Raw genomic sequence first — 23,361 nt, forward strand, 5'->3', positions numbered from 1 at the left:
TCAACATCACTAAATGTCTTTCAGCAATCTTGTATGACCACTAATGACTCGACAAAAATAGACACTAACAAAGAAGTACTACTGCATTATGTTTTTTGAACATGTATCATGGTTCATTGTAGTCGAGATTTGGAACATCTAAAATATATTTAACATTTTATATCTATCATTATATACACTACTGGTCAAAAGTTTGGGTTCAGTAAGATTTTCTTTTAAAAAATGAATACTTTTATTCAGCAAGGACACATTAAATTGTTTGCTGTCACTTTTGATCATTGTTACAAAAACTCAATTTCAAATAAATATAATCTGTATTCATTTGTAAGTCACTTTATATAAAAGTCTCTAACTCTAAATGTAATTGCTGCTCTTTTGAACTGTTATTCATCAAAGAATCCTGTATCACAGTTTTAACAAAAATATGCCATCAAAGGAATAAATTATATTTTTAAAATACATTAAAATAGAAAAGAGTTGGTGAGCATAAGAGACTTCCTTCAGAAGCATTAAAAAAGTTTTACTGACCAGAAACTTTTGAACGGAAGTGTGACACGACACCGCTAAAGGCATGACGCACAGTATATTAATGCATTATTATATTACACACGTTCATTAATTACCGTCCTTCTGCTAAACAAGACAGACATTATAACACATTTGAATAGCTGTCCTGTATAGGTCATCCATATAGTAAACATGTCTTTCAAATCATAGCTTTTACTATATCACCATGCTAAAACTGATGCAACAGGTATTAGATACAGTATTACAAAAATGGACCATTAAGAAATACTGTCTAATACCTAGTATATCAAGGTATTACCATTGCACCTTTTTTTTTTAAAGGGGAGCAAACAATCTACCATATTACAGTTTATGCTTATTAGTCAGATTTGTTAAGAAAATATTTAGGTATTTCCCTAATATTCAGCCAGTGCATTTAGTTTTCCTCCTATTCAATGTCACTGAGCTTAAGCCAATGTGAAAGAGTCAAACAGAAATGTCAACATAATGTATCAAGTTTATTTTTTCTAAGGGCTTTTGGCATGGAGTTCCCAGTTTGGGTTGGATTCTCAGGAGATTGATTTCAAAAGAGGCCCCTTTCCCCACTGAGTGATTAAGGCCTCATGTGTGTGGTAGCTCAATGGACCTAATCCAGCTTTGATAACTGCCCCCTGCATTCAAACACTGAGAGACGGCCAGAGCGACTTCACATCCTGTTAATTACCAACTCCTCCATCAGTAAGAACTATGCGCTCTTACAACGTTCCCCAGCCTCTTCGGCTCCCCCAACATGCCTCTTGGCCCTGTGATTTACAGGCACTTTGAGACAAATATGCCCTTTTCTCACTCGCAATTACGGCTAACCCCCCTCTGGAGGGTTTTTCTTTTGTAAAGGGTGGAGCGGTTGACAACCAGTTTGGTGAGAGTTCTGTGCGTATGTGTTGAGAGGTCAATGACGGGGTTGTAGTGTTTGTAAAAGGTCATCAGTTCGGGCCTCGGGTAAGCAGTGTCGTTACGCTAGGTTAACAACAAAAGGGCACTCATGGTGCTCTTTGCTTTTGAAGCAGGATGGATAGTGTGTCGTATACCAGCGCCGTGTCACCCTCCAGAAAATGTACAGGTCAAGAATGTGCCATTGACCACATGTGAGGGGGAACAGAAGGATTAGAAGCAAAAATGCCGAAAGCATTAGAAACAAATGGGAAAATCTGAGTGGGAACAAAACTGCCCAACACGGTAGCGCCGGGACTTGTATCATCAAGCTACACTGAATTCATATCAAGAAACTAGTAGTGCACCTTCCAGAGCCAAATTCTGCTCCTAACGTCTGTCGCTGCCACAGCGCATTACGCAATAACTCGCAACCCTCTGAGCCACAACTTCGGCCTCAGCTGATGGAGCAATCCAAGGTTTTTTCATTCTTGCTTTTGGCTCTAACGAAATGAGAATCAGATGTTTGCTGTTGGGGGGAACAGTCTCTCCCACCCATCCGGCTGCAGCTGGAGGCACTGGTACATGTGCACTTCATGGTGACAGGAAGGTGAACATTCCACCCTCCTTCCGTCACTGGCCGGCAGCTGCAAGGGCGAAGAAAAAAAGGTCCTGTGAAACAGCGTTTCTCGAGTGGACCGTTGCCCATGTGGCCATGGAGATGGGAATTTCCTGTACAAGCTCTGTCAGAGCGTGTAAGCGGACTAGCAGATATCTCCGCTGATCTTTTGTTGCTCTGTCGGACACCGAAGGAACCCCACCGTCTCCTCCTCTTTTCTGCCCGCTCACGACAGTTCAATTTCCTGCTGGCATTTCACTCCGGCAACTTTTTTCATCAATCTCTCTCAAGACTTCGGTTCCCAGACGCTGCCCGGGCTCTCGGGTGAAGGGGTGGGTTCGGCAGGTTGAGACGTTCTGACTATCATATGAATCTCTGCCTTTTCTTTGAAAGGCGCTGGAGGTGGGGTCTCAAACAAAAGCCCTTTCATATGGATTTGCATCACTAGTTAGGCTGCACAATGGTGAGGAGGGTCCAAAAAAAGTCAAACAAATAATTCATATCGGCTTCTTTGGTCAAAGGGCTGGAATGCAGGCCCAAAAGTACAGTGGGTGGGTTGATGTTGTGGGCTACAGCGGAAATATACAACCTCACCGTACATGAATTAATGCACAAAGAAGGAAAAGCCTAATCTCGTAGTCTGTAAAGCCACCACATGCCTAAATCATTTATGCACACAGCAGGTTGCGAGGGTGAAAACACCAAACAGGCCAAGAGTGGCGGCGGAGCAACATTTCCAGAGCAAGACTTCCAGAGTTCCAACGTCTTCCTTTGAGGTCCCAGCTGGGCTACTTCATTTAAGCAGTTTCCCTTGCAAACATCACAACAGATACTTGTTGTTTGACTTGGCCTAAACACACAGAGAAGCAAATTAACTAAATATTTGCGCCACTTTGTGTCGAATTTCACTAACCACCCACATTCCAAGACGCTAAATACACTTAAATTGAGCTCCAACAAGTTTTATACTCATTCAGTTTAATTCATTGTTATTCTTTTAGAGCAAAAACATGGCTCAATTGTAGCCTATTTAAAATAGTTTTATATTATAGATCTTATTCACAAAGCTCAAAGCTATTTTCCAGCTGCAAGCTGCCTGTTTTAAATCACGTTCCACGCACAATTTCATTTATTCACCAAATGATGATGAAGCACAGTTTCACAACAATCATTTTTTTCCCCCTGATAACCAGTTGCTTTCCCTGCAATAATTTTCACTGGCACACCACAAAAGAATGATCTATTTTTAAGTCATGGCCCTGTAAACCCAGCAAACTTTCACTTTTGCATGATATCTGCTAAAGTAAAACTGGAAGGTATGTTACATAACTATCCATGAAGCACTGTTTACCTAGAACAAATTTTTTCCCACAGGAATTACAGTAACCAAAAGTTCATCCACCCAGAAAAGTAGTCAAACCTCAAAAGGCAGAGATAGGCAACTTCTCAGAACTCCAATCACACACATTTTTGCTGATTAATTCTGGTCTTTGCATACCGACATTACTGAGTTTAAATTGCCCAACAGTCTTCTATTGTAAGTGCCTTACTATAAACATGTTTTTGTTTGTTTTTCCAAACTGAAGTTAAACTAAAGTCTAAGTTATTCTTTTCAAATGAATTCTCCTTAGTTTAATAAACATTCAGAACACCGTGACTATTTAACCATCGGAAAGAGTCAACACTCAAATCCTGACCGAGTATCGTTATGAACTCTGAAGCCTAAAATAATAAAGAAAACAATAATAAACGATGATTTCTAACCCACAAGCGCTCTGTTGTACAAGCTGATAATCGACATGCGATGTCAGCGGGCCAATAAAAAAGATGGGGCGTGAGAAACTATCATGCTGAGCGTTCAGCCAAGAGAGGAAGACCAAAGAAGAACACAATAATATTTCTCTTATTCTGGCCACGCTGAGAGAAAAAGGAAAACAAGTCCCAGTGAACCCACGAGGAACTGTTTGGGAAGTGAAACCTGAGCACCTTAAGTACGTCTGGTCCAGATGAGGGCAGTTATTCCTGGCTGGTGTTGAAAAGAGGTGGGAAAGCCAGGTGGGGAACTTGTGGCCCCAGACCACCCCTATGGGACCTGACCGCTACACTCCACCCTGGTGAAGGTGCGATGGAAGGTAACGCCGCTCCAGCGCTGGGGATATTGCAGCTGGACGGATCCAGGCATAGGTCAACCATTGTCAACCATTCTCGCCTTGAATAAGTGAGGAGCTCCGGATGTCAGGGTGTGTTATTATGGAACAATGTTGCCTGGTGATATTAAAATATATAACCACCAGAAGCACACGACAGCAGTGTCCCGATGCTATTCTTAAACTACTTAGTCAACAGCTGGTGTATCATCAGGTATCAGTCATCAGATTAGCAACAAGCTTAAATGAATGTATGTAACATTGCTTTAATCTGGGGAGGAGCACAGAATACTTTTTCCCTGAAATGCGTTCTGTCCGGACACATTTGGGTTGAGCTCACATTTTAAACAAAGCCTAACCAGATAGACAGCATAAAAAAAGCAGGATGGGCCAGAGTATGTGACTGGAGCAGTTCTGTAATCACTCCACGCTCATCATATTAGAAGATCGGTACTATTATATAACATGGCTAGGGCAGGGCAATATATTATCATCGCAATATTCTCATATAATTAGATATATCGTAATATTCATTTCATAACATTAATGTGGAAGGAAGAGGATTTAGCATGTTTGTTATATCTTAAGAATGAATGTAAACAAAACTTGCCCCCCCCCCCCCCCCCCATATATTAAATATGGATTTAATATAAATATATCATTAGAAAAAGGTGTCTAATAAAAATGAATTCATAAAAATATAACAATTGAATCAAACTTAACATTAAAAATATATGTTCAAATTAAAATAAAACAATTTACAACAAAAATATTTTTTGCATACTGTATAAATTAAAACATAGATTAAAAATATATTGGTATTATATTATTTTAATTATTATTGATAATAAATCAATGTATGATGATATTTATTATCATTATTATTAAATAATATCATACAACCAAGATATTTTCATCCATGTTTTAATGTGTAGAGTTTACAATTTATATACAACATACTATTGTTTTATACAAGAGTAGTACATTTCCGAACCAAAACTTTTATTTTGGTTTATCAATATTTCAAAAAAAAAAAAAGAATTCTGATAAATATCGATACGGATTTATCACCCACTCATGAGAAGCGACACATCCAATGTGTATTGAACCATGAGGAAAATGAGGAACGCTTGGTGTAATTTCACAGCATCACTTTCACACAAGTTAAAACCCTAAACTTTTACTCACCAAGTCGGCTTTGCTTTTCCCTGCAGGCAGTGGTCAGCTTTGCCAGCTCCTCGTACTTTGCAGCCAATCGCAGCTTGCCGTTTTGAAGATGAGGGCGATTTGAAAGGCTGTCTTCTGCAAGACTCCGATTGGTTACTAACAAGGTTTCCCTGTCCAGCTCGAGTTCCTGGAACTGAACACAAATCTTAGTTATTCGTCACTCACTGGAACAACAAATACTGCATCTTTACAAATACCATCTAAAAACACGAATAAATCGATTCTACAACCTAAAGAAAGACCAAGATGTGTTATTCAGTTATGAGTATCACAGGGACAAACCATTAAACATGTCTACTACTGTACATCAAAGTCTATTTCTTGTGTATTCGATCTTGAAGGGAGTTCACACTGACAAGAGCTTAAATCACAGAAGGTCACCAAGTACTAGCTTTCCAGCTTAACTGCTGTACCCACTGTATCAGGTGGCGGATCAAGCAAGCCAGTTGCTTTCAGCTTTTTGATGCCAAGGACCCCCAAATGTGATAAGGGACCTGCTTCCAAAATTATAAAGGCAGCTACATATGTACTGTACATTTATATTTTGTGTGCACAAATAGCAAATGTGATATTATAAAGTCAACATTAAGTGGTTAAAATATTACTAGAAACTAGAAAAGGTAAAGTTTAGTAAAGTTTGATGACTTGACAAAGCATGGCCTAAAAGTATGAAATAGTTTTAAAAGTATTGAGGTTTGATTGTTTTATTGTAAGAGAAAAGCAGAAAGAAGGTCAGATGAAGACCTCTTAGACAGGCCATATTAGTCCACTTCAGACCCCATTTGACCTCATTAGACCCCAAGAAACCTTATCAAACCAGTTCAATTCCTAATAAACCTTTTCAGACCAATCAGATCTGAGAGACTGAGCACTAATATTACAAAGATCCCTAAGAAAGCACATCAGACCACATGTTTTTAGGCATCGCTACCATGTTTCTTAAAGGTGCTGTATGTAATTTTTGACTACTAAAGCATAAAAATACCATATTATGTTTGCAGAAATTTAGGAAACATGCCAAGTTCACATATTTGTTCATCTGAAAAATGATGCTGAATGCTACAGACAGTTATTTTACTTCGAAATGTGCGTTCCATGTTGGAATATCTGTTTTTGTTTTGGTCTGTGTGATCCCGCCCACTGCTAATTTACCCAATAGTATTTCGACATCTGGGGTTGGAGGAAAACAGCTTATTTGCAGCCATGGAAGCCAGCAAACGAACTGGGTCAGAGAATGCAGATTCTACCAGACCTAAGCCTCCATCTATAAATCTTAGCATATTAGAACATCTTAAAACGCGGATAAATCAACTCATCAACTTACAAGTGTGTAAGTCTTCTTGCCTTCCATTGTCAATTGCGCTCGCTCCTGTTGCGTGTCCTCAATCTGGCAACCCATGCGAGAGTCGAGTCTGAGGAGGAGGGGGCGGGGGAAACAACTGTCTCCAGTATTTTGAATTTGGACTGCAGTACCCATTTCAACTGTTAACTGTCAATATTACATACTGCATCTTTAGGTGTGGTCCAAGCGGCAACCTCCCCGTCTCTCTCTTGAAACCAACACGGAAGTGAGTTAAACTGCAATTCGTTGACTGGCCGCTTGAGGCTGGTGTCAAAAGTGAGTCGAATCTGTATCTCCCCCATGTTAAAATGCCAAATTTTACAGCAGAAAAAAACGTGTTTACAGCCTGGTTCTCTATGTGGCTTTGGTCTATACAGGTAATTTTGCCCTTCATGACAACTGTGAGGGGGGTGAATTTTTTTATAACTCATCAGTTTAAATTATATTAAGCCTTAAAATTTCTGCATAATTAAGGTTGTCCACTTTTGAGTGATAGGTGGATTCCCGCTGCTGTGGTCATTAGTCATCATTAGCCGTTTGTCTGCTGTCTGTTAGCCGTCACGTTACCTCAGCTCATTGCCTGACTGTAAAAATAAATAAATCCGGGAGTGATGCGTTACCAAGATGGCGACGGTCGGCCACGCCCACTTTAGGCTTCAAAAACGGTCTTCAGAAACCTACGGGTGACGTCACGGACACTACGTCCATATTTTTTTACAGTCTATGGTGTGGTCACATTTTTCATTGCTCAGCGAAATTTAACAAACGAAATTTAAAGGCTGTCATTCCAATCGGAACACGTGCAATTAGAAGTTTTAAGTGAGAGCTAATTTTCCGGTTAGTCACATGAATTCACCACACTGACCAACAGAAAGCTGCTTGGTTTGAAAGTGAGTTCTATGTGAGCTGTGCTTTATACACCGCTACACTGAAGAAACAATGTACTTTTTTGTGAAATTTAATCTCTAAATCTAATGTGAATACCTTAATAGTTAGTATTTCTTAACAAGTGTTTTGTAGGCATTGTTAGCATGTGTTGCTAGTATAATTTAACATGTTTTTAACACACAACAAGTTTTGGCATGTTACTATAATGTTCCCTAGGACAACATGTCCTGTTGCTTGTCATGGTTTCATCATTTACAAGAGCTTATAGCTGGAGGAGAAAGCTTTTCTTTCTTTTGGTATTTATCACATTGTGCTTAGTCAGGGTCAGATTGACTAAACAGGGCAAATTAGCGTGAGAGCGCAATTCCAAAAAAGCACAGATGGGAGTGGAAAGTTCAGCAAGTCATCTACTGACAACACGCAAATGAAAGACCGCAGATGCAGCCGGAACATTTCCATAAAGACCAATGCAATCTACCAAGAGCAGCGCAAATTAGCGTCTGGTTTAAGACATGCTTTTTTTGGCCGTTCCTTAATGGTGCAAATACCAGTAAATTGATTAACACCAACCTTAGTAAATCACCTTGTGTGATTCATTTAAATACTCTCCTCCCATTAATTTTGCATCTGAAAGGGAAACTCCAACAAATGCGTATGCACTAAGTTCAGCCGCAAAAATAACTGTGAATAATAAAGATTTTTATTTTTACATAGCTACTGAAGAAGCACGTTCCACAATTGTGGTGTTTTTTACTCATTTGGAGCAGATGAACCTTAATTTCAATGTAATCCTGTATAAGGCCGTTAAGAATGCAGCTCCTCATTCAAGATGGCCATCAAGGTCAAACCACAGAAGTCAGGAATGCAAGAACACAGAGAACTCACAATTTTATTCAGGAATTATGAGCCGTACAGAGTGAGTGTGAAAAATGCAACTCAATACATCAAATCCTCAGGGGTCATATGAGGTTAGCTTAATATGCCAGGCACAGAAACCATGAACGTGTTCAAGAAAGATTGAAGGAAATCTAAGAAAGAGAAAATAATAGCCTCCAGCTTTTTACTAATGGGACTGAAGACTTTAGCTAATATGTTTGATTTGTAGAGAAAAGCTCCTTATGTTTCATGAGAACAGCGAGATCTGGGAACGGCTTGGGCAAGGGCCCATATCCGTGTGTGAACAAAGACATTGAACATTTTGGCTGAGTAAAAAAACTCCAATTAATCATAATCTTCATTTGAACAATTTCCATATCAATTAATCAAATAACTCTTAGAACTGGTTCTTTTTTTAAAGTGAAATGTAAAAAAGTAAGAGTGACATGTGAAGGCCAAGTATGGTAACCCATACTCAGAATTTGTCCTCTGCATTCTAACCTATCTAAGTTAGTGCACACACATTTGGAGTAGTGAGAAGTGAACACACACACACACACTGCAAAGCGTAGACACACACACACACACCCGGAGGGGGCAGCTATTTTTTCTGTGGCGCCCGGGGAGCGAATGGGGGTTTATTTCCTGCCGGTACTGAGAATCGAACCAACGAACTTTGGGTTACCAGTCTGACTCTATAACCTTTAGGCCATGACTGCCCCCAAAGAATCTAAGAATAGAAATTTAAGAATTAAATCATATAAAAATAAAATTAATAATAAAAACATACAGCATTACCATTGTGGTCCAATTCATGAACAATTGACTCTTAAATGAACTGGTTCTTTTTAGTGAATAAAATCATACAGTATACCCAATGTGGTCCGATTGATGAACAAATGATTCTTATGAATTGGTTCTTTAGTAATTAAAAACATATAGCATAGATAGTCAAAGTAGTCCAATTCATGTACTCTTTTGAACCGGTTAATTTAGTGAGTAAAAAACACACTGCACAACCAGTGCAGTTCGATTAAAAAACAAATGAGTCATTCAATTATTCAAAAACACTCACAAACTTAGGAGATTGACCGTTTTAATCAGACTGGTGGATCCTTCATTAAATTAACTTATTGAATCTGTCAAAGCGGTTATGGAATACTTGGAATTAATATGGAATTACTTACAGTGATACATTTTGATATAACTGTTTTACTCAAAAGGCAATTGAAAGCTTACTTTAAACTCTTCATTTTTGGTTGTGTCCATTATTATATCTGTTAAATAAATTCAATAGAAATGCATAGTTTGGGCCACCAAGTTAGAAGGTTATAGCAGTAGCTGAGAGATAAGTTTTTTTTTTCATACAAGAAAAAATGATATTTTAACTGAAATCAATTCCAAAACTGATCGAGGTATTGATTTACCTCCGAGAAAACCTCTCGAAGGTAAAGACCTCACTCACCACAATTTAATTCTTTCTGAACGCCACTAAATATTGACATTCAACAATATTTCTGTAAAAGCAAGTTGACGATTTCCAGATGAAAGCGACTAAGCATTCTTTCAGTGATTTGCCATTGAAAAGGCGACAGCCTGGAGCGCCAGTGGAGACAATGCTCGATTAAGCAACCGCCTTAGTCTACCACGTCTTGCATAATTACAATAAAACAAGGTTCCATGATGAAATAATCCGTTTGGAATGGCTGCTGGACAACTCTGTCCACATGTCCTTTAAAAAAAAGCACCATTATTCGCTCTGACCGTCCTGCATGACATGGCCCAAGACCACTCTCTAACCATAGAGGGAAAAGGAGAGACAAGTCCAAACCAATGTCCTCATGGAAAGCATTCGCAAAGGCCCAGACATCAGTCAAAACCACAGACCCCTACTTTCACTGTAAGTGAGGGTTTGGGTCATAACAGAACTTCATTTTTCTTCTCCTGTAGCTGCAATGAATATTAACTGCCGGTTTTATGCATTTCAAAACTTGGGGAACATTATGAAGACTGAGTGTGCTTAGTCAAGCATATAAGAGGATTAATGATTCATTCGCTCAACGAATACGAGAATTTTGCCTTCCTACTTAATGCTGTGTGAGACCCTCAAACATGGTGGTGATATTCCCACTGGTGGCACATCTATCTTCTGAAGACGATGAAACTGGAATACTTGAGCTGCTTAGAATAACTCAAAAGAGCATACGTGATCAGAACATGGTTAAGGTTATGTGAGGTTCTTTTTGTTCGATAATTTTAACTTCAAATTTTTAAGGTCAATTGCTTGGTTCAACTATCGACATAATTGCTATTTACACGGGGACGTTCCATCAACACCTCAAGAGAGTGGGTGATGGTTTAATGTTTCTCTTTAGAGACAACTTCTCCAGAATGGTAGAGCACAGAACGAGCAGATAATCATTTTCTAATTAAAGGATTATTATATACAGTATAAGCAATGTAAATATTCAGAACTAATCCCTCATCAAATTGAAGATGGAAAATGCCAAGCAGTTTTTTGATCACATAATGCTAAGTGATTGCAAATTACACGCATCAGTTCTGCATGACGAACTGAGCCGTGAATAGTAAAATGCAAACACATGAGATGTCTATGCTGTCCTAGTTTGACATCCTTCCATTTTTTAGGGGTGAGTGCAAAGTTTAGGCCTAAGATTTAGAGTTTGGTCCAAAGTGTCAAGTTTTTGTGTCAAGTGTTGGTTTTCGCACCATTAGGCCTTGCTAGTACACAAATTTTCTCGATGGATTGCCAATTAAAAATGTATAGTGTATTTTGACAAAATAATTTTTTTATTTTAAGTAAATATATTCAATTATATTAGATATTTAACAGTGCCAATTCTTACTTAAAAGCATTAAATGCACTTGGATAGTCACTAAGGGCATTTTCAGACCTGTAGATCGTTTGCTTGGTTCCGAAACAGGGATTTAAATGGTTACAATGTTGCATTTTATTCTTGATTCGTTTTGCTTTTGTTCAACATTGTTCAATTTTTATGCAAGTCACATGTGAATAAAACTGTTCTCTCAGTGGCCAGAGTGCACCTCTTTATGTTCCAGGATTCTGCTAATAGTGTCAACCATCAAGATTGATTGACAAGAGAATGGGAATCAAGGCTTCATCGGAACAGTATTCCTGCAACTTTTTTAGAGAATTGCAATTACACGACAATTTAAGGTAAACAGGCACTCTTTGGTTTGCTGCAATGTCCTGTCCAAAAGAATCAGACACATTTTCCATTTGTTCGTCCATTGGGCATTGCTTTCTCACCACAACCAAAGCACTCCAGAGTAGGGTTGGGAATCGAAAATCAATTCCAATTCCAGAATCAGATACTTCAGGTCAGGAATTGGAAACTTAAAATATAGATTTTGCTTATCGATTCCTGTGTGCATATTTTAATGTGATTGTAAACTATTCAAGCACAAAAAGACAGGAATGAGAGCTCAATTTGACCATTATGCACTGTTTTCTTTGCTGCACACACAATCCAAATCAAGTCTCCGCTCATATAGAGTGCAAATAATGAATTAAGTTGTCTCTTGCATTTTCTTGAGCTTGAACGGACCAATACACACACAACTGTCTCAAAATATTCTCAAAAATAATTGAGTTCTCTTTCGTATTTTCTTGCACTTGAACAGACCAGTACACACAAAATGGTCTCAAAATATCCTCATAAACACAGTCGGTTTTGTCTTAAGTGAATGTAAACAGTTGAGAAAGAAATCGCTTGTCTATGACTACATTGGATTTGTGCATTAGGTATTAAAGTGACAGCAGCCTAATAAACTTGCTGCCGTCTGACATTAATGTTATTTAAAGAACTAAAATCATTCACTGATCTTGACTGAATAACTTTTGTAACTTGGAATCAAAACTGGGAAATGATAACAATCGGAATCTATAAACAGAATCGGAATCGCTACAATTCAAATGATACCATTTCCGTTCATTACAATTGGCCAATTGTTTCTGTCCGACTCAGAGTGTGCAATTGCAGTGTTCATATATGCCTAAATTAACCCAAATAAAGGAGAAAAACAGGATCTGAAACAAATGCTGCATACAAGCCTGGTGTGAAAAGAACCTTAGGGCCCTACCAAACTTCCGGTGCAGTGCCAAGCAAGACGTAACTGTTTTTTGCAAGTTTCAGCCCGACGCAGTTATCATTTTCACGTCATGAGCCAAGTTGTTTAAATAGCAAATGCATTTGCGCCCATTTGTGCACCCATGGGTGTGCTGGTCTGAAAACGAGGTGCGTTCAGGCGCATTGTTGGTGGGTTGCTATTTTGAGGCAACAGAAACAGACTGCACCATTGACCAACAAAAACCTGGTCTAAAGTCAATGGCACAGTATTTTGTTTGTTATTTAAAGAGCGCGTTAGTAATGTGCGCCTATAGGCGGGTCCACAACGCACTCACTCTGTCACACAGGGACGCGCAGCAGCACATAGACATGCCAAATAAAAATAAAAGGATTACAATGTAAAAGATTAATATTGTGTACATAAAGATATGGTGGAATCCGGCTTGTCCCGTAGATGGTCTGCTCGCGCACTTTAACCTCGGGAAGGGAAGGGGAAATTACACTCTGATTGTTTTTTTGCACGTTACGCCCAAAACACACCCATTACTCATTTAGAGAATAGAGACAACCCTTTTAGACCATGCCCTGGGCGAGCCGACCATTTTTCCTGTCGTTAAACTAGCAAAAGTGGATTCGGACACACCCTAAGTGCACTTGTGCCCTGCGCTTTAGACCATGCGCTCGTTAAAATAGGGCCCTTAGACTCACTAGTGAAGTTTCATCATTGTCATGAATAATTAGCTATACAACTGCCATTGAGAGGAATGGGAATTCTAATGGATGCCTCAAACCAGGTGTTATAGACCTCCTCGGTTAGGCCTGAAACAGGCCTGTGAATCATCTAGCTATGCAAATTTGCATTCCAAAATGTGTCAACACCACGTATGTATGAATTGTATTCTTAGCATTCTGAGGCGCCATTAGTGTGTGTCTTTTCTATGGTCAGTTCTTTTTCAGATAAACTACTACAACTATATTGGCCCTTCGAATACTGAACTCTGCTACCGCTATGCAAGAATGCACAGTAAGTATGTACAACGGGACCACTCGAATGCAATGTGGTGGCCAAGTATTCATGTCTGCCTAGTGTAGAGTTTCCTACCATTTGTCTTTGGATTTAGGAGTTGCTTGTGTTTAAGATTAGGAATAGAGTTAAAGCTATGATTGTTTGATAATGGATGTAGATCCAGGAACCTGTACTACTTGGGAAAATCATGTGGTGCAATTTACACCACAAACTAAAACATGATAGATGTTACTTGTTTCATGACAGGACCAAGCAGAGGAAGACTACAAGCTCTCAGCTCTCATTAACTGTTTCACATTACTCCAGCCCACTCCAACCAGACAAGCATTTCCATGGTTTCACAGCAAACAAAGAGAACACTATCTTTCCAAAGAGTCACTTAAAGTTTCGGAATCTATTTAAAGATGATACAGATGTTGTCGACCACTAAATGAGGATATATGATCAGTGAAGGATCGTTTAAATTCTTGCAGAGCCATTTTGGGGTTCTTGACAAGACGATAAAGGATTTGGGTAATGAATTGGATATGGGTTGTCACAGATTTTCCTACAGTGCATTCATGATCCAAAGCGAGGCTTTGGCAGAATTTCTTATCTCTCCTGCAAACCTAATCTGTTTGCATTTAACACCCAGAAATTACACTCACTCTGATGCTCTGCTTAACAATTATGACTGCTCAGCGGGACTCAGTATTCATGCCATCTTTTTTAACTACACATGGAGGCAAAAGTATGAATATTTATCTTGTATTCTAAATAAGAAAAACATATCCCAAAGCATGCTGTGCTAAATATGCATAACTGTTAATGTTTAGGTGACATGTCTGTTTTCTTGTGATTTGCTAAAAAAATTATAAAACAAAATAGGACAATAGCAGCTTCTAACTCTTATTTTTTTGGTCACACTTTAAGGTACCCTTGAAATTGCTTGATGAGTGCAGTTTTATTTCTAGTGTTGTCAAACTTCTTATTTCAATAGGAAATATCTCAAGACATATCGAAGAGTTTGTAGCTTAGAAATCTAGACGCACCCTAGCGGCAGAAAATGCAATTTGCAGCCAGGGTCGTCTAGCAACTCTCCGCTGGCCTGCGAGCTTGAAAAACCAAACTCTAGTCAGGCCAATCACATTGTGTATAGATTCGGTGGGCGGGCTTAGCATAATGACGGCAGAGTTGCGACGGTTCCGCATGAATTCCCTGCTACTTGAAAACAAAGAAGATGGGTCTTTCGAATCGGCTTTGGTCGCGACTCTGGAAGACTTGGAATTAAGCTTTTCTTTAAGAAAAGAACAAAGAACGGCACTGAAGTCATTCTTAAAAAAGGAAGATGTGTTCTGAGTTTTGCCGATCGGATACGGCAAAAGTTTAATCGATCAACTAGCTCCGCTGGTGGGAAAACGCTCTGGTTGGTTGTAGCGCTATCCTATTGCGTGCAGAGCGAATTTGAAAGACAACTGTTTATCCCGCCCCTCGGATTGAGCCCTGCCGATGGTGTGTTCCCAGACCCAACATCTTGATGTGGGTCTGGCTTGTCAGGCTAAAGGGTTTGTCCTTTTTACAGCAAAAAGGCTATACTTAGATCGCAGACAAGAACCATGGCTGCGTTCGAAATCGCATACTCTCTTGAGTAGGTAATTATTATGAATAAGTAAATACTTCACGACAACTGAAAAAGTATGTTCTATATATTATGATTGTGTATAGTATGAAGGTAATCTGGATTTACTACATTCACCATGATGTCATTATCATGTGACCTACCAGCGTCAGTTGCGTAGCTTCACTAGCTTCACACAACTGTTTCCATGAAAGTTTTGCGAAATATTCCTTTTTCGAATTGCCTGAAAAACCACCTCATGCAGGAGTACAATTTTTTTTGCGATATATGGGAGTTTTTGTGAAATTGACGTGTTTTCAACACGCAATTTCAATTTGTGCAATTTGAAGGGTAATGGAAACGCAGCTACTGTCATTTACAAATCCTCTCCTGTGGCTTAACGGGATAGTAAATCGTATGCACACTTCAGAATCTCGCTGGAAGAAGTAGGTCATCTGGTAATTTTTTTACTACCCTTTTAAGAGTACATTCGTCTATATAGTAGGGAAGTATGCGATTTCGGATGCAGCCCAGGATTGTCAGTTGCAGGTGGCATTGGGGGAGGGGCCCATTAATATAAATAATAGATAGAACAGTGTTATTTCAGTATTATTTATATACTATTATAGTATTTATAAATATTTTGAATGCGCTTTTATTAAAGCTGCAGTCGGCAAGTCTGGCAGATTGAGGGGACTTAGCCAAAATTTTGAATGTTTACATTCAAACTCCCACTACCACCGAGCACCCTCCCATCGAGGTCGTGTTCGTCAGTGTGTGTGCACCAGATTTTCTGTGAACGCGTCCGTCTCTTCAGCATCGATCAACACCATGGAGTACTAGGAGGTAGGCTGCCCTGGCTAATCTACCCATAGATAGCCATACCCATAGAGGAATTGGAAGCTTGTTAGTAGATTTTCTCTCCGCCATCACGCTTCGTACAATCCAACACACCTGCGAATGTGATATTGTAATGTGCGCGAGGGGGGATCTGTGGCGTGTGCACAAACTGTGATTGACAGTCAGATCTCACACAGCCCTGCGCTGATTGGACCAGAAGAACAGAGAGCGGTGGATTTTTGCAAAACAAATAACAGGCTCTAGGTGGAGGTAGAAGTGCGTTTTTTTTTCTAAAACCGTCTGATTTATGTTTTAGTGTCGGTTTCAGTGAATATGATCAAACAAATCTTGCCGACTGCAGCTTTAAATACAGCTATTTGGCTTACATTTATTTTATTACAATTTTAGTCTTAGCAATTGTAGTACTTTAACTTGCACTTATTTCAGTTAGTTGCCAAAAACAACATTTCTAATTTTCATTTAAGTTAAGGTGATGTGCACCTAGTTTATTCTGAAATAACTTGGTTTTGCACTAGGTAGGCAGCTCACTAGGTTTTGACACAGAGCTAATAAATCCGCCAGAGCATCTCTTTTGAACTTAATGCAGTTTGTCACCTAGATTATATCATATTAATCTGAGCATTTGCAACTCCAGCAAAGGATGTGGCTTACGGTATCTTAGCAAGGATGTGGCTCAGACAGCTAAGACACATGCTCTTTCACATTTCAAAGACCTATGATCTATCTTTTAGTGACTAGGAGCTCTTTCCTTCTCTGGTTAGTATTCCATACTGCTGAGTCTGCAGCATGCGTCATAAGTCACCCAGAGCCAATAACTGTCCAAGTCCAGCCCCTGCTAATGTGCGTCTTTCACACTTGTGGTCGGATAATGCACATTCTGAAGACGGAGGGCACAGCAGGGTGTTCGGCCCCCCCTCTCCAAAAGAAGGCCAGAATTTCTCCAGCATCTCTGATCTTAGTTTGCCCATTTCCTCACTCTCTTGCTGTTAAATGCAAAAGTAATATTCCCAGACATCCAGAGAGCGTTTTCCCTAAACAGGAATTGACACAGACTATCCATTTCCGCTTGCAGCTGCCTGTGTTTCTGTTTATACACTGTGCAGATGCAAGACCTCTGGAGACCATGTGGGCTGGGTGATACAATGGTCATAAAACAAATATGACAAATCAAATGCCTGCAGCTACAAACTGAAAAATACCTTACAGGAATAGTTCATTAGACATTTAAAAAAATGAAGCTTCTGTCATTATTTACTTGTGTAATTATAAACCCGTATGACTGTCTTTCTTCCAGTAAACACAAAAAGAAAACTTTTGAGGAATGGGGCGATTGGGGGCTGTAACTTTTTCGACTTTAAGGACACAAAAGCCTCATAAAAAGTATCATGAACTCGAGAACCAAACTAACAGTGAAAAGATCAGAATCAAACGAACAATTCATTCACAAATAAAGTTGCTCACCAAGTTGGTCTAAAATACATTAAAACATTAATATTGTAACATGTATTTATTTTCAGTTATTTATTTTAAAATGTAATTTATTTCTGGTGGCAAATCATTAATCCAGTCTTCAGTGTCACGTGATCCTTCAGAAATCATTCTAATATGCTGATTTGGTGCTCAAGAAGCATTTATTATTATTATTAATGATTAGCAGTGCGGCTAATATGTTTGTGGAAACCGTGATAATTTTCAGTATTCTATGAGTATTCTCTAGTTCAAAAGAACAGCATTTATTTGGAATGCAGAACTGTAGCTCTATAAATCTCTTTACTGTCACTTTTGATTAGGGTTGCAAAGGGGCGGAAAATTTCCGGTAAATTTCCATGGGAAGTTAAGCTGGGGAATTTTGGAAATATTCATTACCACGGCAACCGCTTGCGCGTCCACTCTGAAAGTAACTGTACACATACGAGACGGATAGATACATTATTTAAGGTTATTTCTATTCGTTAGAATATTGATATATGAACTTGTTGTCAAGTAAGCCCCGTTGCGAGCATGTGCGTCTCTCTAAACTTTCAGTGTGCTGCACTGCTCTAGTTGACTTCTGCACCTTCCCCCCCCCGAAAATATCACGTTAATTTTGAAAACGTAATTCCTTTTGTGGATCCTCTTGGTCATTCTTCATGTTTCTTTGACAAATATCAGTGTCTCAGTCTCACGCACGCTGCACGTGAGTTAACCACGCCTACTTATTTACATGTCGCGGTATACACGGAATAAAAAAATCTATTACGGTTGACATTTTCTTCCACGGTAACAATATATATCGTCATATCACCCAGCCCTACTTATGTGGTAAATAAAGTTATGCTAGCTTATTTAGCATCTAACTTAGCAGCTTGCTATCTACTAGATGAATACATTTGTATGTGATATTTGCAATTTAAACATTTAATAAATATATTTCCCCATAATATCATCAAAACTTACTTCACTTTGTTTAGTCCACAGGCTCAAATGTGTGCCTTCAATAGTCTTGTGCTTTGGGCTTCTGTACATGTGATGGAGGCATGCACAGTGCCAGTAGGGGGTGTGGTCTCAATAGCCATGCAGTAAGCAGTGTGCTGTGTGAATGTGATTGAGGAATGGCATGGATATTCAAGTGTATTTGAATGGCATCTGTTTGTTTTAGTCAAGATTATGCTCAAATATACTTTCCTCAACTATATTTAAGTTCCCTATGAAGAGCCAACCCTCAACTTTGAAAATTCCCAGTTTATTCCCGTTTATTCCCATCAATTCCTGTTAATTCCCTTAAATTCCCATTAATTCCCATGTAAAGTTTCCATCTTTGAAAATTCCCAGAATTTTGCAACCCTACTTTTGATCAATTTAATGCATCCTTGCTGAATAAAAGTATTAATTTCTTTAAAACAACTGTACCGACCCCAAACTTATGAATGGTAGTGTATGTAGCAACTTAACTTGTGTGATTTGTTTTTATAAAATTTGTATTAAAAGTGTTAAAATATTTAAGCAATGCAAAAAATATATATTACTATTAAAAAATATATTATTTTTCTAATCTATTATTAAATCACAAGCAGATTTTACATTTGTCCTGTCTGCTACTGGTCGACAAACAGATGATGACCTTGCCTTAAACTCACAGTATTGGTTGAGCCAATGAGATTTAACATTCAAGCTTGAGATGTTTTCAACATGAAAGCAATACAAAACAGCAAAGGTAAGAATCTATATGATTAATGATGGCTGTACACATTGAGCATGCAGCGTAAGCACAATACATTAAGACCATCTGTTTAGTCCAATATAGTTCAGCTTGGTCAATAAACCATGAATGACCAAAGAGCTGCTGTTGCTGATGAATTCAAGGAGTCTAATGAGCACATAAAGTTAACCATAAAGGCCGTCTCATTGCTATTCATAGGAAAGAGCACAGCCTGGTATTACAGAGCCTTTTCCATTTAGTAAAACCACCACAATCTCTTGTTAGAGAGTGACACTCATGCATACAAGAGCAATGACTGTATCTAGAGCACTAGACCATTGTGACCCCTTCATTGCGGTTGCCCTTGGAGACCTCGGTGTGTTAATGAATTGACCTGTTTGTGATGGGAATAGTGATGGACCTCACCGATCACAAGTCGTTTGGTGTTTGACCTCGACGACCCTATAGCATATCTCTAGTGCGCGGATATCAATAAAGGCCATCAATCCATAAGATGTAGAGCACTGGAGTCTGCATGTATATTTGCAGTTGTTTGTGTTGGTATAATTCTTATCTTTACCACATGGTGCTGATGTTACAAACACATGTTCAGTATCTTCTCTAATGTGGCAAGACTGATCAGTTCAAATGATAGTCAAAAAAAAAAAAAAAAGATTTCCGTCCTGGGTTGTTATTGTTAACTAACACTAAACTATTTTTGGTAATTGAAATAATGCTGAAATTACATAGGGCCTATATATATATATATACACACACACACACACACACACGTAGTATATTAGACGGAAAAAAAACCTAAATTAAAAAAAATCTTATATTTTAGTAACTAACTGGAATAAGTTGAATTTGAAATATTAAATCACTAATTGAAACTTAAATAAAAAAACAATTAAAGCTACATAATATATATATATATTTTTTTTTTTTAAGAATAAAAATAAAAAACATTTAAAAACAAAAAATACATAAACTTAAATAAAATTAAAATGAAAACTGAAAATATAAAAAGCTAATTCAAAATATTAATAAATACTAACACTAATTACGTCATTATTCGTGTTGTTCCAGACCTGTATGATATTTTCTTTCTTTTGTGAAACATGAAAAGAGAAATTTAGCAGAATGTGCCGCCTGCTCTTTTACACACAATGAAAGCGAATGGAGGATCTAAAGCTCCATAAATGACCAAAAAGTACAGGAAAATAACCATAACCATAAATGTCATGCCATATTCCAAGTCATCTAAAGCCATTTAGCTTTCTGTTAAAAAAACGTTTTCTTTAAATTTCATATACAGTATTTGAAAACAGTGACTGTTTCATTGGCTCTCACTTGTCTTGTAAAAAATCGTGACGCGAAGTTTAAACGTGCAAGCATGAGATTTAAGAATACTAACTTAAATTTTGGTCTGTTTCTCCTCTGTAGACTTGCATTGTACCATGGTCATTTTTATCATTTTTTTCAGCTTGACAACCTCAGTCCACATTCATAGCCAGGACATCTCCTGTTGCGTTTCACATTTAAAATAAAGTAATACAGGTTTAGCATGAAATCAGGAGCCAAACCCCTTAATTGATGTGTATCATATTTTATGAAGACTAAGATTGTATTTATGACCTAGTAAAAACATATTTGTCCTTAAATTTCAAACAACATGCTCAGGCTTCCTGCAGGCATGCAGCGATCTGGTATCAGACTACAGCAATCTAAGTCTCAGATGTCATATATCCCAGTCTACAGTGACACCAGATCAGTCCTAAATGAGAAACGATTTTCTAAGCTGAAAATGAATTATGCACCTTAAGAGCTCTCAAATAACCTTGCTATGTCTCAATACATGATAATCTAAGAGAGAAATCGGCTATAGCCTAAACAAGGCGAGCCAGAAAATATATACAACCATACAAAAAAAAAAAAAAAAATGCATTTCAGATGTGTTTATAATGTCTATCGAACACTGATTGCATTACATTTACAATGCAAGATATATGCCATGCTTAAAATGCAATATGTAAGAGATATTGTACTATCAGTTGGTCATTATTGTGACTGTCATATATGAAAGATGAGGAGGGGGGGGGGGGGGGGGGTGGGGGGGGGGGGGGGTGTACACAATCTATACATTAATATATAAATAAATGGACATGAAATATTAATTTGAGATTTTAGAAAGAAGCTTTCAGATTAGCCTGAAGCTTCAACTAAGTAAAATATTCCATAACATCTATTAAGAAAAAAAAAACGTGTTCATTGGGAAAAGAAAATTGCAACAACATGAACACTGCAACAACACTAATTTAATAATCTGCAACTTTGTGTAGCGTTTCTGTTATGTTGATGTACACAACAGTGAAATATACAGTTGAGCAGTCACTGTACATAATGCGTAAAATATTTAATACATTAATGATGCGATTGACTCATCAAAATCTTTAGATCTGCGTATGAAAAACTGGCTTTTATTCCAAGTGTGTAAAAAATACGCATTTTGTCAACAGTTTAGTTGCAAAACTACAACGGAAAATGAAATATGTTGAGCAGCATATTACTTAAATTCGTTATTTACTTTTAATGTAAAAACTTTAACATTGACCATTTACAAAGAAAAAAAAAATTGTCTGTAGGCTACAAAAGATTTATTTGATCAAGTATATGAGTCTTTGTAGCTCGGCTGCAGTGCAATGGTCTGCAGTGCTGTATACAGTACAGGATGAATGTATGTGATTACGATGGCGTGTAATGCATATAACATGCTACACAAATCACTCGACTGGAGATGAATGGAATAATCTGCCGCACAGTTTTGGTAAAATGTACATCAATTGTTCAGAGAGAAAAATGACAAACGTGCAAAGAAACAGTCTGTTAAAGCTCTAAAATGAGTGTGTGAAACGAAGAAATACCTTTTCACTGAGTCGCACGACCTGATTAATTTTTTCTTCATCTTGAAGGAGCTCCCGTAGTTCACTGCTACTGAGGACCCTGTACCCATCTGGGTAAGAGTTCACGTCCCTTGTCTGGGACATTCTTGTCCCCGTGAGGCGCACTAAACAACTCCGTTTGCCAGCCATTTAACTTCCATTTTGCTCACGCTCGGCGCCAAATGTACGCGAACACGGGAGTGGTGCTGGAGAAGCTCTCGTCGGCATGAAGGAGCACCACGGACTGTTAGCGAAGACAATGCGCTGAGAGTATAGCACACGTTTACAGATTCATCCAGTTCCGCATTCCACCGCGAGGAGGCGCTGCGCCGCAGCAGTTACAACGCCATACAGACTGTACAACATCAGCTACATTCTGCAGAGATAGCATAATACGATTCTTCATACAAAAAAATAAACGACTATAACTGATCCAAGTTCTTTTTCTCTTAAGCAAAGGGATGTTCATTTATTTTACTCGTTATAAACGTATCGATTTCTAACTATTCAGGTCAAAAAATCATCATGAAGTGCCTTTGAGACTTCACAATTTCCCAAATAAAAAGCTGAGATTTTCCATTTAACCTCATATGTGTTGTATTAAGGAGACATTAGGCTGTTAGAAATGCATGTTGGTCACTTTTTATAAATTAACTGCAAGTACGAGCAAACCACAAAATATGTCCACCCTGTCATGGACACATTCAAAGTGGAGTAAAAAACATGTAATGATTATAAAATTTAGATTTTCAGAAAGATATTTAGTCCCTTTCTCAAACATGCATTTTAGTTAATGTGGAAAGTCTTTTTGTTTTGATAATAGTGAAATTACTGCAAAATATTTGTTTCCCTATAAAATATTTCCCTTTCTTTTTCTACATAAAATCTGACAACAAAGATGGTTAACTAAAACTAAAAAACATCGTTTTCGTTACTTGAAATAAATAAATGATGAAATAATGATGAATTAATAAAACAAAAAAAATATAGGCCTATTATTATTTATATCTATTTTGCTTTGACAACTTATTGAAATCAGTTTAGTCACCATGAAATCAAAATTGACAATTATTTTTATTTAATATTGCAGTGTTTATTATTAATGATT

At 38.1% G+C, this 23,361-nt stretch overlaps 1 protein-coding gene across 1 annotated transcript in view; it reads right to left on the reverse strand.

The window, feature by feature from the left end:
• Window positions 1-22,563, reverse strand: part of vps37d (VPS37D subunit of ESCRT-I) — a 41,370-nt gene extending 18,807 nt beyond the window's left edge. Inside the window, exons 1-2 of the mRNA XM_084413755.1 lie at window positions 22,236-22,563; window positions 5,392-5,563 (exon numbers count right to left, since the gene is read on the reverse strand). Of these exons, the coding sequence (XP_084269881.1) occupies window positions 5,392-5,563; window positions 22,236-22,403 (340 nt within the window). The 5' untranslated portion in view covers window positions 22,404-22,563. The remainder of the gene's footprint in view (window positions 1-5,391; window positions 5,564-22,235) is intronic.
• Window positions 22,564-23,361: the final 798 nt, after the last annotated feature.

The sequence above is a fragment of the Rutilus rutilus genome (assembly GCF_951802725.1).
Source record: "Rutilus rutilus genome assembly, chromosome: 7".
Lineage (NCBI taxonomy): Eukaryota > Metazoa > Chordata > Actinopteri > Cypriniformes > Leuciscidae > Rutilus > Rutilus rutilus.